General features: G+C 51.3%; 2 protein-coding genes across 2 annotated transcripts in view; one reads left to right on the forward strand and one right to left on the reverse strand.

Moving 5' to 3' along the window:
• Nucleotides 1-13,167, reverse strand: part of LOC104125322 (melanin-concentrating hormone receptor 1-like) — a 17,745-nt gene extending 4,578 nt beyond the window's left edge. The window contains exon 1 of the mRNA XM_009637763.1: nucleotides 13,008-13,167. Within this exon, the coding sequence (XP_009636058.1) occupies nucleotides 13,008-13,167 (160 nt within the window). The remainder of the gene's footprint in view (nucleotides 1-13,007) is intronic.
• The window catches only part of CASKIN2 (CASK interacting protein 2), an 80,452-nt gene that overhangs the window by 32,806 nt on the left and 34,262 nt on the right, over nucleotides 1-13,384 (forward strand). The window lies entirely within an intron of this gene.

Here is a 13,384-nt window from a genome sequence, read left to right on the forward strand (position 1 = left end):
GCTGAGCTCCGCTCGCCTACTCCCGCCCCGCCGAGCCCGGAGCAGGTACTGACATCAAAGAGCAGCTGACTCCGCCAGACACGACGTCTGAGAGCATCCCTCCACCTCCGTCGGGTGGGAGGGGATGAGCGGGGCTGGGGGAGCTGCCCTCCTCGAGCGGGAGGGGGCTGGCTCCCGGCCGGGGGCTGGGCAGTGCCTCGGTAGGGCTGCGGCGAGCGCCCTTTCACATCCCTTCCCCTTGCCGCCCCCGAAGGGATGGCTAGGATCTGCGCCCTCCCAACTGCAGCCAGCCTGCTCTCGCTATGGTCAGTAGGAGAGGAATAGCAGATTTTATCTTTTAAGTAGCTCTGGTCTCCTGCCTTCAGTGTGTATCTTTCTCTCTTACAGAGACACATGCACTTTTCATCCCCGAATCATGGGCACATCCCCTCTAGTGGGGTTGGGGGATGTCAAGGCACCAAATTACCCACTGAAAACTGTTGTTTTGACCCTCTGACCCCTCTAACTCTAGTTCCAACCTGAGACACTTCACTTGTAATTAATTCTCTGCTGTTCCACTTCTTGCTCCTGCTCATTTGCTTCCTAGCTCCAGAAATTAGCTCTGTTGCTAGCTCAGATTTTATTTGTGGTGTTTTTTTTTTTTTTTTTTGGCCTTAAAAATACTAGGCAAGAACCCTCTTGGGTTTTGATAAACTGCTTTGCTCTTTTTCCATGCCTTTCCAGAGCAATAGCCTGCTCTTTTCTGTGGCTTTGAGCTAATGATTTTGTTGTGCTTCCTGTCCGCTGTTTATATTTGAGTTGGGTTCCTGCATTACAGTTTGATAAATCACATGTTACCAGGGTGAAAGGATCATTCTGTACCTCTGAGCATTTCCTGCACTGAAAAAGCATGATATCATGTCAGAAGTCTGCAAGAAAACCAGCAGCAACAGGCAGCTTTTTGCCTGTGGTAGAGTGCAGTGTAGGGGACTGGGTTTGCTTTATAAAAACTACATCTGTCTGGAAATCTCCCTTGCTTCTCTCTTTCTCTGTAGTTGCAAAGGGTGGACATTTTTTAGAGCTTCATGAGGTTGTATCAATCAGGACTAGAAGTAGTCTATACCATTAAAAATGAGGTCCTGCACACATAATAGCAACAATCCAGGCATGGGCTGTACACCAGATTTGGCAGAAGCGTTTTCAGTATGGGCCTTTTACTATGTAAGCCAAAGGAGTTCATCATTATTAGGTTGTCCTCTAGTGGACCAGCAGTAGACAGAAATCTGGAGTATGCTTTGTCCAGGCATTGTAGCTCTTAGGAATTGGAGGCAGGCTGGGGCCAATTTGTCTGCTATGCTGTGAGGTTTTTGCTGAGTTCTGGAGTTGCCTCAGTCAGTGATTTGCCCAAGAGGTTTTTCCCTGGCAGGTATCTGTGATATATAAGACAGTTTTGAACCTGCACAGCTTCGTGGTGTTTCTCAGTCGCTTACTGTTTTCTTAAAAGATGCTTTTTTTTCCTCACATCTTGGGCAAATCTTAGTGTTCATCTACATAGGGTTACTACTGCAAAGCAAGCTATGGTTTGTGTACTGGGATAATGGAGCTAAGGCAGCAGAGCTATTGTGAACAGGGTGCTGTCCTCTGCAGTGAGTACCTTCGTGCAATTTTGCTTAATCTAGTCTTCAAGTACAGAGTATGAGTGTCTGCATGGGAAACTGGTGGGCAGTTGCTATTCCAAACATTTTCCTTGTGTCGACAAGCTCCTACTCACTTTCCCTGGAGAGGAACTAGCTATCTTATAGCTTTTAAAGAAAGAATCTGACATTTAAATTTAGCAGTTTCCAAAGCACAGCATTATTTTTAATTTGCAATCTCAAATATTGCTGTTCACTTAGAAACTGCCTTGCATTGAAGGAAGCTGTAATTCCTTCTTCTCGGCTGTAGAGGCATGATAAACCACAGCCGCTCCATCCCTGATGCACACATGTCATAGCTGCAATGACAAAGCCGTGCTCAGCACTTGTGATTCACTTTGCGGCATGGCTATGTGACTGTTTTATTATTGGGCTTTTGTACTCAGACTTTGACAAGATTGGGTTCTCCCTTTTTGCTAGGTCAATAATCTATGGAAGTTCTTGCCCCAAAGAGGGGCTGGTCTGTGTAAAACCGGTCCCACCAAGTTGAAGGGATAGAGAGAAGGAGATGAGTATTAACCGCAGCAGTTGGTGATGCACAGCCTGGCTGCGTATAGAGCTCGCTGTTGCCAGGAGAAGCAGGCACAGTAATCGGCTCATTATCTGGCTGAACACTTGAAGACAGCATCTCTCTGAAGGACTAGTTCTGTGAGTGCTCATCTACTGGAAACTGCAGCAGGGATGAGTTCTCAAGGGACCTTGGGATATGGCCGAGGAGTTGTACTAACCACTCCATGTAATTACAAGGAAGATTGAGGCAGTAACCCCTTGAAAACACATCTTAAAAGAGAGATATAGTAATTAACATTTAAGCAGGGAACTGCCATCTCAACAGCCTAATGATATAGATAAAGGTGTGGAAATGGAGCTCAGCCCTTGAACATAAAAGAAAAAAAATTACTTATTCCTACAAACTTGGCACCACCATTACCCTTAGACCATTCTGTCTGCAACATCACTGTTATGAAGAAAGATAGTGATCTTCCAGAGCTGCTGCTAGGCAAATTCTGCAACTAGGGGATGAATCTGGCTGGTCTAACAGTTGTTTAACCCTGAAAGGCTCTTGCATTTCAGTAATGAGTTTATATATCCTGCATCTGTCCCAGCTGGAGATCCTGACTTACGCAACACGAGTAGAACCACAGCATCCCGTGGGGCAGAATGCAGTGCTGGCTTCTGTTACTGCGCTACTGAAACCATTTCCCCAGCTCGTTTCACCAAATAATTTCTCATTAAATGGAGACTTTCTCATTTGCTATGTATTTATTTAGCGCCTAGCTGCTACTTGGATTTGCACTCTGGAGAGAGGAGCCTTCGCTAAAAGCCAAGTTGCAAATCCTCCCCTCTAACTCACTGGTCTCCTTATTCACAACTCCACACTTACAGAACAGGCTTCTGCATTTTTATTGCTTAGCTCTTTGTTTATATTGATCAAGTAGCCTAATGGGTGAAGTTTCGCCCTTGTAGTGGCCTTAGGGATAGGGATGATTTAATTCAGGATGTGTTAGACGTGGTGCATCAACCCTCTGTACTGGCTGAGTACTTGAATATTGTTGTCTCTGATAGCTGCACATCAGTCTCGCTTACCCCTTTTCAGGCAGGATTGTTAAAGTACTTTCCAGCTACTGATCTGTTTTCCCTCCCTTTATCTTAGAAAGTGAGTCTTTGCTATCACTTCTCACCTCCAGGGAAGGAAAATATCATGTGGCAAAGTTAAATAATTTCCCTAAAGCCACATGCTGAGCTTGAGGTCAAAAATTGACAGTAATTCTCTCTACAGCAGTGCTGACTTAGGCAGCATCTTATCCATCTTCCTGAAATGATTATCCCAGCACAACTGTTTGTATCCCCACAGAGGGATGTGTGCTGAATGTAATCGTTTGATTAAAAAAAACTAAAAAGAACCACAGAAAACCCAAAGCTTTGAAGGAGTAGCTTCATCAAGGCAACTTGATGGTGACTCAGGCGTTGCTGTCATTGATCTTGATGTGCATTGCATATATGGTCTGGCTTGATTGGAAAGAAGTTGCTGTCATGTCTTGATACCTGATTCGATTCAGATCAGTGCTGCTGTATGATCTGGTACTGCCCTGAGCTGGTATTAATGAACATGGAGCTGTGGCCTGAGATCGAGCTATGAGCAAAGCCCCGATTTCCCAACTCCCAGGCTCTGCTTTCTCTTATATGTGTGCGTCTCTACTGAACACAGCAGGGTGAATTCCCTTTCTCAACTGCTTGGTAGTCACACATGGCTTTGCTGGAATACTTAGCTAAACAATCATCTAAACCCTCTTGTTATCCACACTGGATTTCTAATTAATTAGCACAAAGTAGGCATTTATCTGAAACCAGATGACCACTGCCTCCCCCCCCCCGCCCCCGCAGGCTTCCTGCCCTTGAAATGACAGGTCCGAGCTGCCTGGTCAGTCCTGGCTCATTCCAGTCCCACGCTGCTAATTTGAGGTTTTAGCCTTCAGCCTCTGCCTATCCCGGTTGCTAACAACGAGCCAAAGGCCAGGACAGGAGCCTTCTGTGGTTTTGTTTTCATTGCTAAGGGTTAGAGGATCCCAGAAGCAAAAGCACAGCCAAAAATAACAAGGGGCCAAGCAGGGCTTGCCCTGTGATGGAGAAGCAGAGATGTTGGCAGGCTCCACCGCTGTCTGTGGCCGATGTGCTGAGGTCAGGGATGCAGAATTGTGCTCCGTGAAATGGGCAGATCCTATTGCCAGACAGAAGAAGCTGCAGGCAGCTCTCAGTATCTGACAGAAACATCCAGGAGCCCCCAGGGAGGCAAATCCTGCCCCAGGGAACGGTGTTAGTCACTGTGCTCCCTTTTTACAAGAACAGGCATTAGCGCAAGGAGGAGGGGTGAAATGGGCAGATCCTGTTGCCAGACAGAGCTGCAGGCAGCTCTCAGTATCATCTCAGAAACATCCAGGAGCCCCCAAGGGAGGCAAATCCTGCCCCAGGGCACGGTGTTAGTCACTGTGCTCCCCTTTTACAAGAACAGGCATTAGCGCAAGGAGGAGGTAGCTGTAACCTCAATTCCTTCTGAGCCTGAACGTGGGTGGGGGGGAAGTTTTGGCTCAGATCTGTAGCTCAGGGATAACTGTGGATGGGGCTCAAGAGGAGGCAGAGCAGGAGGATTGATGTCTGCCCAACCCAAAATGAGCACTCTGCCACCCTTTTCCAATGAGAATGATGTTGAACTTGGAAATGGAAATTACAGATCTGAGATGAAGCAAAACTAAAACATCCTGAGAGGTTCAAGTCAGGGAGACGAGATAAACTCGAGTCGGTGCCTGGAAAGAGCTGTCACATGGAATTGCAAATCCAAGCATGAGGATTTATGACAGAGCTATCAAAAAAAAGAGGTGGTGTTTTATAACCAGAGACTGCAATCCTGCTGCCTGATTCTGAGCAGGGGCAGGAAAGCAGTAATAGCTGATTTTTGAGCTGTGGTATGTTGAATCTACCTAAAGTCCAGTAAAGGGTTTGATACAGCATCTCCCAGGAAATTCTTAGGTTGGAGAAGATGTGGAGAAGCACAAAACCTGTAAAATGAATAAGGAATAAATCATAAGGGAGACTGAAGTCTTATGTTGAGAGGGGGGCTGTTAGCAATGGTAGCGTGGGATAGGAAGCCCTCCTGACATGGACCTGCAGGCCCCAGGAAAAGCTCTGCTCACTTCAGCAGCCGGGTCGCTGGAGCAGCCAGATGTTTCTTTCCTCTCTGCTTCCCCCCTGGCAAATCAGCCGTGTGTGCCCTGTGCTGCCGCTGGGAGCGGAGACGTCTGCCAGGGTTGGAGGCAATGGCTGAGGGCACTGGAAGAGGTGGAAACCTTTCAAAATTATAATGAAAAAGTAAAATGATGCTCAGTTATGAAAACAATAATTGGTAAACCACTTAGCCCCTTGGGCTGTTAGCAGAGACAGACGTTTCAGCAACAGCAATCAGCATTTGTTAGCAGCTGGGAGTTCATTAGTTGGAAAGACGGGAGCAAGACATGGGTTCAGTGTGAGCTCCCTGTTTAACATGGCTCAAAAAAAGGCAAATGTGATTCTCGGAGGGACTGCATGAGATGTTTCCCTGGCAGGATTTACTGTTGTTGTGCAAGGTGGGGGTGAGGCTTCCTCTGGAAACCTGCATGGATTTTCGGTCTTTTGTGTCCAGGTCTACATAGAAAGTTTAGCTGCAGAAAGACTGCGTGGGTCAGGGCAGAGTTGAGGCACAGGGAGGTGGCTGGGGTAGTGCTGGGTGGGGGTGGGCAGACCCAGTACCATGTCCAGTTTTGCAGGTCAGTGTCACAGAACAAGATGTTTTCTGAGATGGTGCTTCCTTTTGGACTCAATGCAGGCTTCAGGGGAAGGGTTAAACAAGTCAGAAGTTGGCCGTTTTGCTGGTTGTCTTAAAATATTTGGAGAGAGTTCATCTGGATAAAAATCAGCCCCAAATGTTATTTTTGATTGCCTCAGTTCCTGGAGGGTTTTGTGGTAGTAGAGGATGCAGATACATCACTGCGATGCTTTCTAAATGTCCCAGTTTGCCACCGGGCCTTTCTCTCCTCTCCCCCCAGTTTTTCCTGCTGTACGAGAAAGGCTGTTGGTCTAGAAGGCAATGGAGATATTTCTACTGCCTCCTGCCCTGGGTTATTCCTCTACACAAAGGCCCCTTCCCACGTCTTGAGCCACCGTAGCCCTGTAGTTCAGTGCACTCAGATCCTCTTCCCGCTGGCGCCATGCATGGTAGCCTTGCTCATGCCTGGTTTTTTTTTTTTTTTTTTTTTTTTTTTTTTTGTTCTATGCCTTATTCTCCAGACTGGGGTGACAGTGCCTTTGTAAAGCAAATTGAAATGTGCTGTGCGAATTTTTGTATAAGAGCCTGTGTGTATGTATGAATCTGGGCTGCTGAGGTTGCAGCTGGGGTTGTCAGCAGACCCAAGAAATCAGACCTATCTCTAGGTCCAGGTTTCTTTCCTGTCAGAAAAACGTAGCTAACTAAAGCCTTCTCCTGAAAGGAATTTCTTAGCCACACTAGAGGGATAACAAAGCCAGAGCCGTGTCCTTAATCCTGCCCTTTCATCTCCTGGAAATTCCTTCCTCTCCTGTCTCTTTCTCTGTGTCCTGATTGTTAAAAGAAATGAGAAATCATTTCCACTTGGAAAAAACCCAAGACAACAAAACGCCAGCCCAGCTGATCATGGCAGAAGCCAAGGAGATGGGAGCTGAAAGGGGGAGCTGTTAATGAAGCATCAGCAGTGAGCCAGGGGCAGGAGCTGGAGCCCGTCCAGATGGCACCGCTCATCCGCCGCGTCCAGTGAGTGTCCACTTGGGGAATAGCCCAGCTGAGCGGCCGGCCTCTGCGGCACTGGTCAGCTGCAGCCTCACCCGTGGCCTTGGGAGGGGATTTTCCTGGGTTACTCCAGGCCTCCATCCAAATTCCCTCCATGACATTTTCCCTGCTGACCGTCAAGGGGAAATGGAGCCCCAGACTTTGGGTTTCAGCGTTGCATGTCTGCAGGGATCATCAGTGCTCTAGTTGCTGCTCTCCCTCCAGCCATCCCTGCCAGCACAGCAGGGAAGGGCTGGGAGGAAGGAGCGGAGGGCACAGAGAGGCAGGGAACAACGGGAATGGAGGGAGCAGGAGGCATGGGGAGCAGGGCTGGCAGCATGGGGAGCATCAGCACAGCCCCAGTGGCAAGAACATGCTGTGGCTGGGCCGGCAGTACCGCCTGCAGCCCGAGCGCCCGCAGCTTCCCTTCATCCCCAGTCAACCCGGATATTCATGTTTCCTGGGCTGACAGATAAGGCGGCCTCGCCATTAATCAGAAGGCCTGGAGAATGGGATCAACACAAGGCAGGCGTGCTGTGGAGTTAATCTCCTTTACTCCCCGATGATGCATGGAGCTCATTGCAGGCATTAATCAAGTCTGTGTGCGTGCACCAGGCAAAACGGATTAGACACTGTGCTGTTGGCAGAGGTGCTCCCCCAGGCCCTGGGCAATCCTGGAGGATGCCCGACACGGTGGTGGTGCCAGCCACGGCTACAATGCAGTGGTGTGGTGTGGGTGACAGAGGGATTGTGGCTGCCAGATCCCAGGCAGAGCTTAGGTGTGCCCCCGCTTCTGCTCTGCAGGTGCTGGCTCTGCCTCTGTCTGGGGACAGGGCTGGGAGGTGGGTCCTGTCCATGGCTGGACTGTGCTCATCCATGGAACCACTTTCCCAAATAACCTGCAGAAGCTGCTGGGTTGGTTCCAGTTGCAACCAAACATCTCCAGTTCTGCAGCCCCTAGGCTTGCCTGGTACCCAGAGGAGACACAGCTGCCTGTGGTGAAGCTCAGACAGGACTGGAGCCAGAGCATCAGGCAGCAGAAACCACCTGCAAGCCCCTGGAGACTCTGGGAAAGGGTTGTCCTGGATGAGCAGGAATACGACCTGCTGTCAGATCCCAGTCCTGGTCAGGGCTCTGCAGAATCCTGTGTAAAAGGCTCTTTTCTTCTGGTGTGAGATCGGTGCAGGGCACCGATGCAAGGGAGATCATGTCCCAGCTCTGAACTGTGCTGCAAGCTAGTTTGAACATTGCACACTTGAGGAGCCGTGCCTTGGAGGCAAAGCAAGACTGTTGCAGATAGCATGAGAAAAATGCTCTTCATTTCCTTTGGACTGGTGTTGGGGTACTGGCCAGTGAAAATAACCCCAAGTCCTTGTCCTCCAAAGCATGAAGGTCAAGACTGAGGAAGCAGAGGGAAATGCCCAATTCAGGGACTGGCACAAGTGTTGCACCACAGGGAGCAGGGTATGGATTTCCATCTTAGCCACTCTGCAGCACCTGCTTCTCCCTTAGAAACGAGGGGCTCGGGGTATTGCTGGTGGGGAGCCCTCAGCCCCAATCTCTATTGAAGCGATGCCGGTGGCCCACATGCTCCCTGCCGTGCGGCAGCTGGAGGTTGCAATATTCACTGACAGCCAACGAGTTGTGGTTTTCGGATGATTAATGACACCTCCCCCCTGAGAGGAGCCGTTCAGCCTCCACGGTGCTGGACGATAACAGATTCAGAGTGGAAACTGGGCATTTCCAGGGAATAATGTCCAGCGCAGGGATCATGGTGCTGGGGTTGTGAGTTAGTATATTCCCCCCGGGTTGATCCTGGAAGGGGACCCAGTTTCTGCAGGTAAATGTGCCTGACCTCTGTTTCCAGGATGGGTGCAAGTGGATGTGCAGAACCCAAGAGGTTTGTTAACAGACAGTTTCTTTTCCCCCCTCTGCCTTAAGTGCAAAGCCCAACTGACATCAAAGCAACAGAAAGTCTAATCCCGTTTTGAATCAGTGCAAGCACACGCAGCGAATGTTAAACAGGGAATCCGGCAGCAAAAAAAGGGAGGATTATCTTTAATTTCCTGAGAGAGGGACTGAGCAAGGGAGACTGAGAGAAAAGAAAGGCACAGGACCAGAAAGAAGTGGCTGTCGGCACAGGGAGGCTTGTGGAGGAGGAGGAAAGCAGGCGGACAGGGAGGATAGTGCAAGCGGCAGCACACGTGTGCTGGGAGAGGTGAGTCCGGCAGGAGCCAAGCGTTGGCACGTGGCAAGGCTGCTCCTGCCGGGAGCCCCATGCCGGCATCTGCCCAAGTTCCCACACAGATGTAGGGAAGGGTTTGTGCACAGGGTTCGCTGTACCAGGGCAAAGACTGGTGTGGGCTATAACTCCTAGCTCGCATGTGTTCGAGCTGTGGCTGTGGAGCTGCTTTTTGAGGGAGCTCGGAGCTGGACTCCAGCGGAGTGATGTAACCGTGGGCTGGTTTACCCGAGGTCGCATGTGTGCGGGGGATTTCTTTGCTGTAAAAGACCATAGCTGAGCAGAGCTTCCTAAATCACCTCCAAAGCCCTGTTACCTGCTGCAGAGCTGACTCTAGGTACGGTTTATGTTGCTGTCTGCCATCAGCAGGTACCACCAGCTCTGCAAAGGATAATCGCTGCTGCTTTTTGTACTATGGCTTCATGTACTATGGCTATGTACTATGTTCAGCTTCGCAGGTCACGTGCACATGGACCTGTGTCCAGGTTCTGGCCTGGGGCTGGGATGTGTCCTGGCAGCGGTGGCCAGACCAAGGCTGCACGCAGCGGCTGTGCTGCACGTGGTGTGGGGGCAGGAGGTGTCTGAGGCCAAACTGGCCCAAATGCTTCTCTGCCAGAGCCTGGTCCCTGGGAGCACAGCATCGTTCTTCTCCTTGTGGTCAGTGCATCGCGGTCTTGATCAAACCCCCTGATTTTTCTCCTTGGACTTCTTCCAGTAGCAGCTATTGCCAGGAGGGTTTATAAAAGGCGATGAGAGTAAATGCATACATAAGGACCCTGTGTGTCCAGATCCCCCGTCCTTCTCTAGCTTTGCCCTTGATGTTGTGGCCAGCAAGGTGGAGTGCAGAGCCAGGTGGGAAATGCCTGTTCTGCACATAATGCGGGAGGGGATGGGTGGCTGCTCAGTAAAGGATCCCCGGAGACGGGATGTGACTGCTGAGCACCAGGAATGACACTGAGACTTGCTGGGCTGCTTACAGACAGGACCAAAGCCCAGCAGTGGGGCATCTGTCACCTTTCGGCGCACAGCAAGCCAGGCGCCGTGGGAATGAATGTCAGGAGCTGCAGGAAGGGCTCCTGGGGATGGCTTTAAATCTGGGCAATAACCTGTTTTCTACCGTGGCCTGATTCAGTGCAGGAGAGGCTCTTCCTCACCCTCCTTTGCCCTCAGCCTGCACCCTGCAGGACAGATACCGTGGTGCCAATGTGGGGGGCCGCGGCCTCTGCCACGGTGGTGTTGTCCTCATGGGTATGCAGGTACCAGCCTCCAGCCCTGCTCCAAGCCTGAACTAGGAGCATTTGGGCAGTGCTATCTGCACACTCATTCAGGGAAAGCAACCCTGTCTGCCTATGGGAATCCTCCTCTGCCTGCGTGGCTGCCTTCACTCGCATGTTAGCCTGAGCCTGCCCCTGCCCGGGTGCCAGAGGCAGCCTTGGGGTTGCAGCCAGCAAGTCTTCGGATCAAGCTGGGCATGTTCCCTGCGGGTTTTAAACAGCAGCAAAAGTAGGAGCCTGAGCCACAGCTGAGAGGGGAGAAGGATATCTCCATCCAGCTGGTTCATAACATACTTCAAATGTTTTGGATTTCTGGTATGGGCCTGTGCAGACCTCCTACCCGCTCAGTGGGGATGAGATGGCTGTGACTTTCCAAGCTTTGCTTTCATGGGTGAGACTTCAGAGTGGGAGTCTTGCACTCTCAGATCTTGGAGCTGTATCTGTCACGGCCTCACCTGGAGCCGGTGCTGGCAGCAGAGCTGCTGTGGGTACTGCTGCCTGCATTGCTCCTGCCAGTGGGCCTGCTTCCTCCCCGGCAGCAAATGCATCGCTTTGAGTTTTTTACCCCATCCTCAAAATAGTCTCAGAGTAGAGAGGAGGGGTTTGCACAGCTGCTGGGGCTGCAAGAGAAGCAGGATGAGTTGTGCCCATTGATCAGCCATCCAAGACATGGGCTGGGGAGAGCTGGCAAAGCGTTACGCACTGACATTTTGAGTCAAAACCGCATCACCTGTAGGAGCAACTAATGTGCTCCTCCCCCTCAGCCCCTAACCCAAAAAAGCTGCTTTGAAATTTTGCATTGAATTAAAAAATTCCTCCTTCCCAATACTTTGCAAGGAGACGATCGTTGTAGCAGGGGCCTCTAGGTGGCAACATCGACCCGAAATGCTGCAAGCAGGAGCAGGGGTCCTGCCGGACTGGAGCAGCCTGGCCCGAGTGGGAGCCCCCAGGCCCCACACCCAAAGTGGGAAACACGAATCTGTGCTGCCCTGGGCATCTTTCTGCAGGGGCTGAGGACAGGGCCAGCCACCCAAGGGTGCCTGCACCCCAAAATCCCCCTAGACTGCAAAAATCTCTCTGGTGCAGAGAGGTAGCAAAATGTTAAAGGGTTTTCTCTGCAGCAGAAATTCACTTGATGCTCTCAGCACCTGCTCTGCAGATACAGGGGAATAAATGTCCTGGTGGGTCTGTCGGCTCTGCAAGGTGGACATATGTGGCTGGAGCTGCTGGCAGGTCTTGGTGCTGGGATCACTCACGAGCCATTCAACCTCCAGGCGTCGAGGGAAAGCTGTGAGATCCGCGATAGGAAATGAGGGCCGCTGCCTGCTCATCCCTGCTCTGCTGCCTGCCTGCAGGCAGGGCTGTAAAGCGAAGGCATGGGGCTTCTGTGCGGAGTCGGGAGTGCCGATACATGGTTTCATGTCCAAAGGCTGCGCTAGAAGTTGTGGATTTCTAGTAAATCGGGATAGACCCTCCAGTGGCACCCTCCATTCAAAAGGCTTGCATGACACCGGAGTTTAAAGCTTAAATTAACCCAGCTTTAACCACACAAGTGTAACTGAAGCGGCGTAACCTTTGGGTGGGAATACCAGTACGGCATGCCCTTGCTGCGGTGTAACGGTGTGCTGCCGGGGGTCATTGGCATGGAAAAGTCCTACCCCTGCCTGAAACAGGACACATATTTTGTACAAAGCAGGGCCTGGGCTCTTCTTTTGCAAAATGGGTTTAGTCTGTGCTCAGGGAGCTGCAAAGCTTAATTAAGATCCTTAAAAGTACAAAAGGTGCTACATAAATTCAGGGGATTATTATAAATGTCACCGTGCTTTACAAGCTCTGGCAAAACTCACAGGAGGAATAACAAGACCTTTCACTTCACAGCCCTTCCTAGCAGGGCTACTTAGAGCTTCACGCTTCAACATAGCAGCCGTAAAATGTTGACATTTATAATTAGATGTGCATAATAATCTCTTTATTCCCGAACTGAAAAGACAGGGTGTGTCTTGAAACGTCAGTTCCTCCTCCTCGCAAAGGATCCCCCTTAGTGGGGTTGCTCACCAAACCATCGTTTGGCAAAATGCTTCGGGCCTGGTTCGAAAAGGTACCAGATCTTTGCAGCTCCCTCAGGGAGCTGTGCGATGGGCACTTAGTGAATAAAATCAAAGACTCTGTGTGGTTTTAATCTGATTAGTTGATGATAATCCGGTGGTATCATGCAGCAAAAGCTGTCCAGCTTTATTAGGCAATCTCTTGTTTTAAGAGAACTGTGCTCAGGGGAGCACTTGGCTCTGATGTTTCTGTTGAGGACTGGCAGAAATGGGTGATTTTTGGTGGTTTTAGTGCTTTGTGGGAATAACGTTAATTTGGTGCTTGGACAGCTGGAGATCAGTGGATTTTGGTCCCATTGGTGCCATCAGCAGCTTTGTGCAGCCCCTCTGCCAGGGGGGTTGGTGGTGGAGGGGGCAAAGGGCTGACCCGGTCCCACTGACGCTGAAGGTGGGGGTCGGCACCCGGGGCCGGTCCCGGGTCGAGGATGGGGGATCTGCCCCTAGGGCCGGTCTCGGACCACCGCGTTGGTCCCGTGTCGAGCACTGGGGACCCCCTTTTGGGGCCAGTCCCCGGCCACCGGGTCGGTCCGGGGTCAAGCATGGGGGGATCGCCCCCCCGGGCTGGTCCCGGACCACCGGGTCGGTCCCGGGCCAGGCATGGGGAACCCCCCGCCGGGGCCGGTCCCGGCCCACCGGGTCGGTCCCGTACCGTATCGGTCGCGCCTCCCCCCGGCCGGTCCCGGAGCGCGGTGTCTCTCCGACTGGGCCCCGTTCAGAGCCAGACGCTTGCCCCGGAGCCCAGGGGCATCCCCGGGGCG

This window comes from Egretta garzetta, unplaced genomic scaffold (genome assembly GCF_000687185.1).
Source record: "Egretta garzetta isolate BGI_Z169 unplaced genomic scaffold, ASM68718v1 scaffold34, whole genome shotgun sequence".
In the NCBI taxonomy this organism is placed as follows: domain Eukaryota; kingdom Metazoa; phylum Chordata; class Aves; order Pelecaniformes; family Ardeidae; genus Egretta; species Egretta garzetta.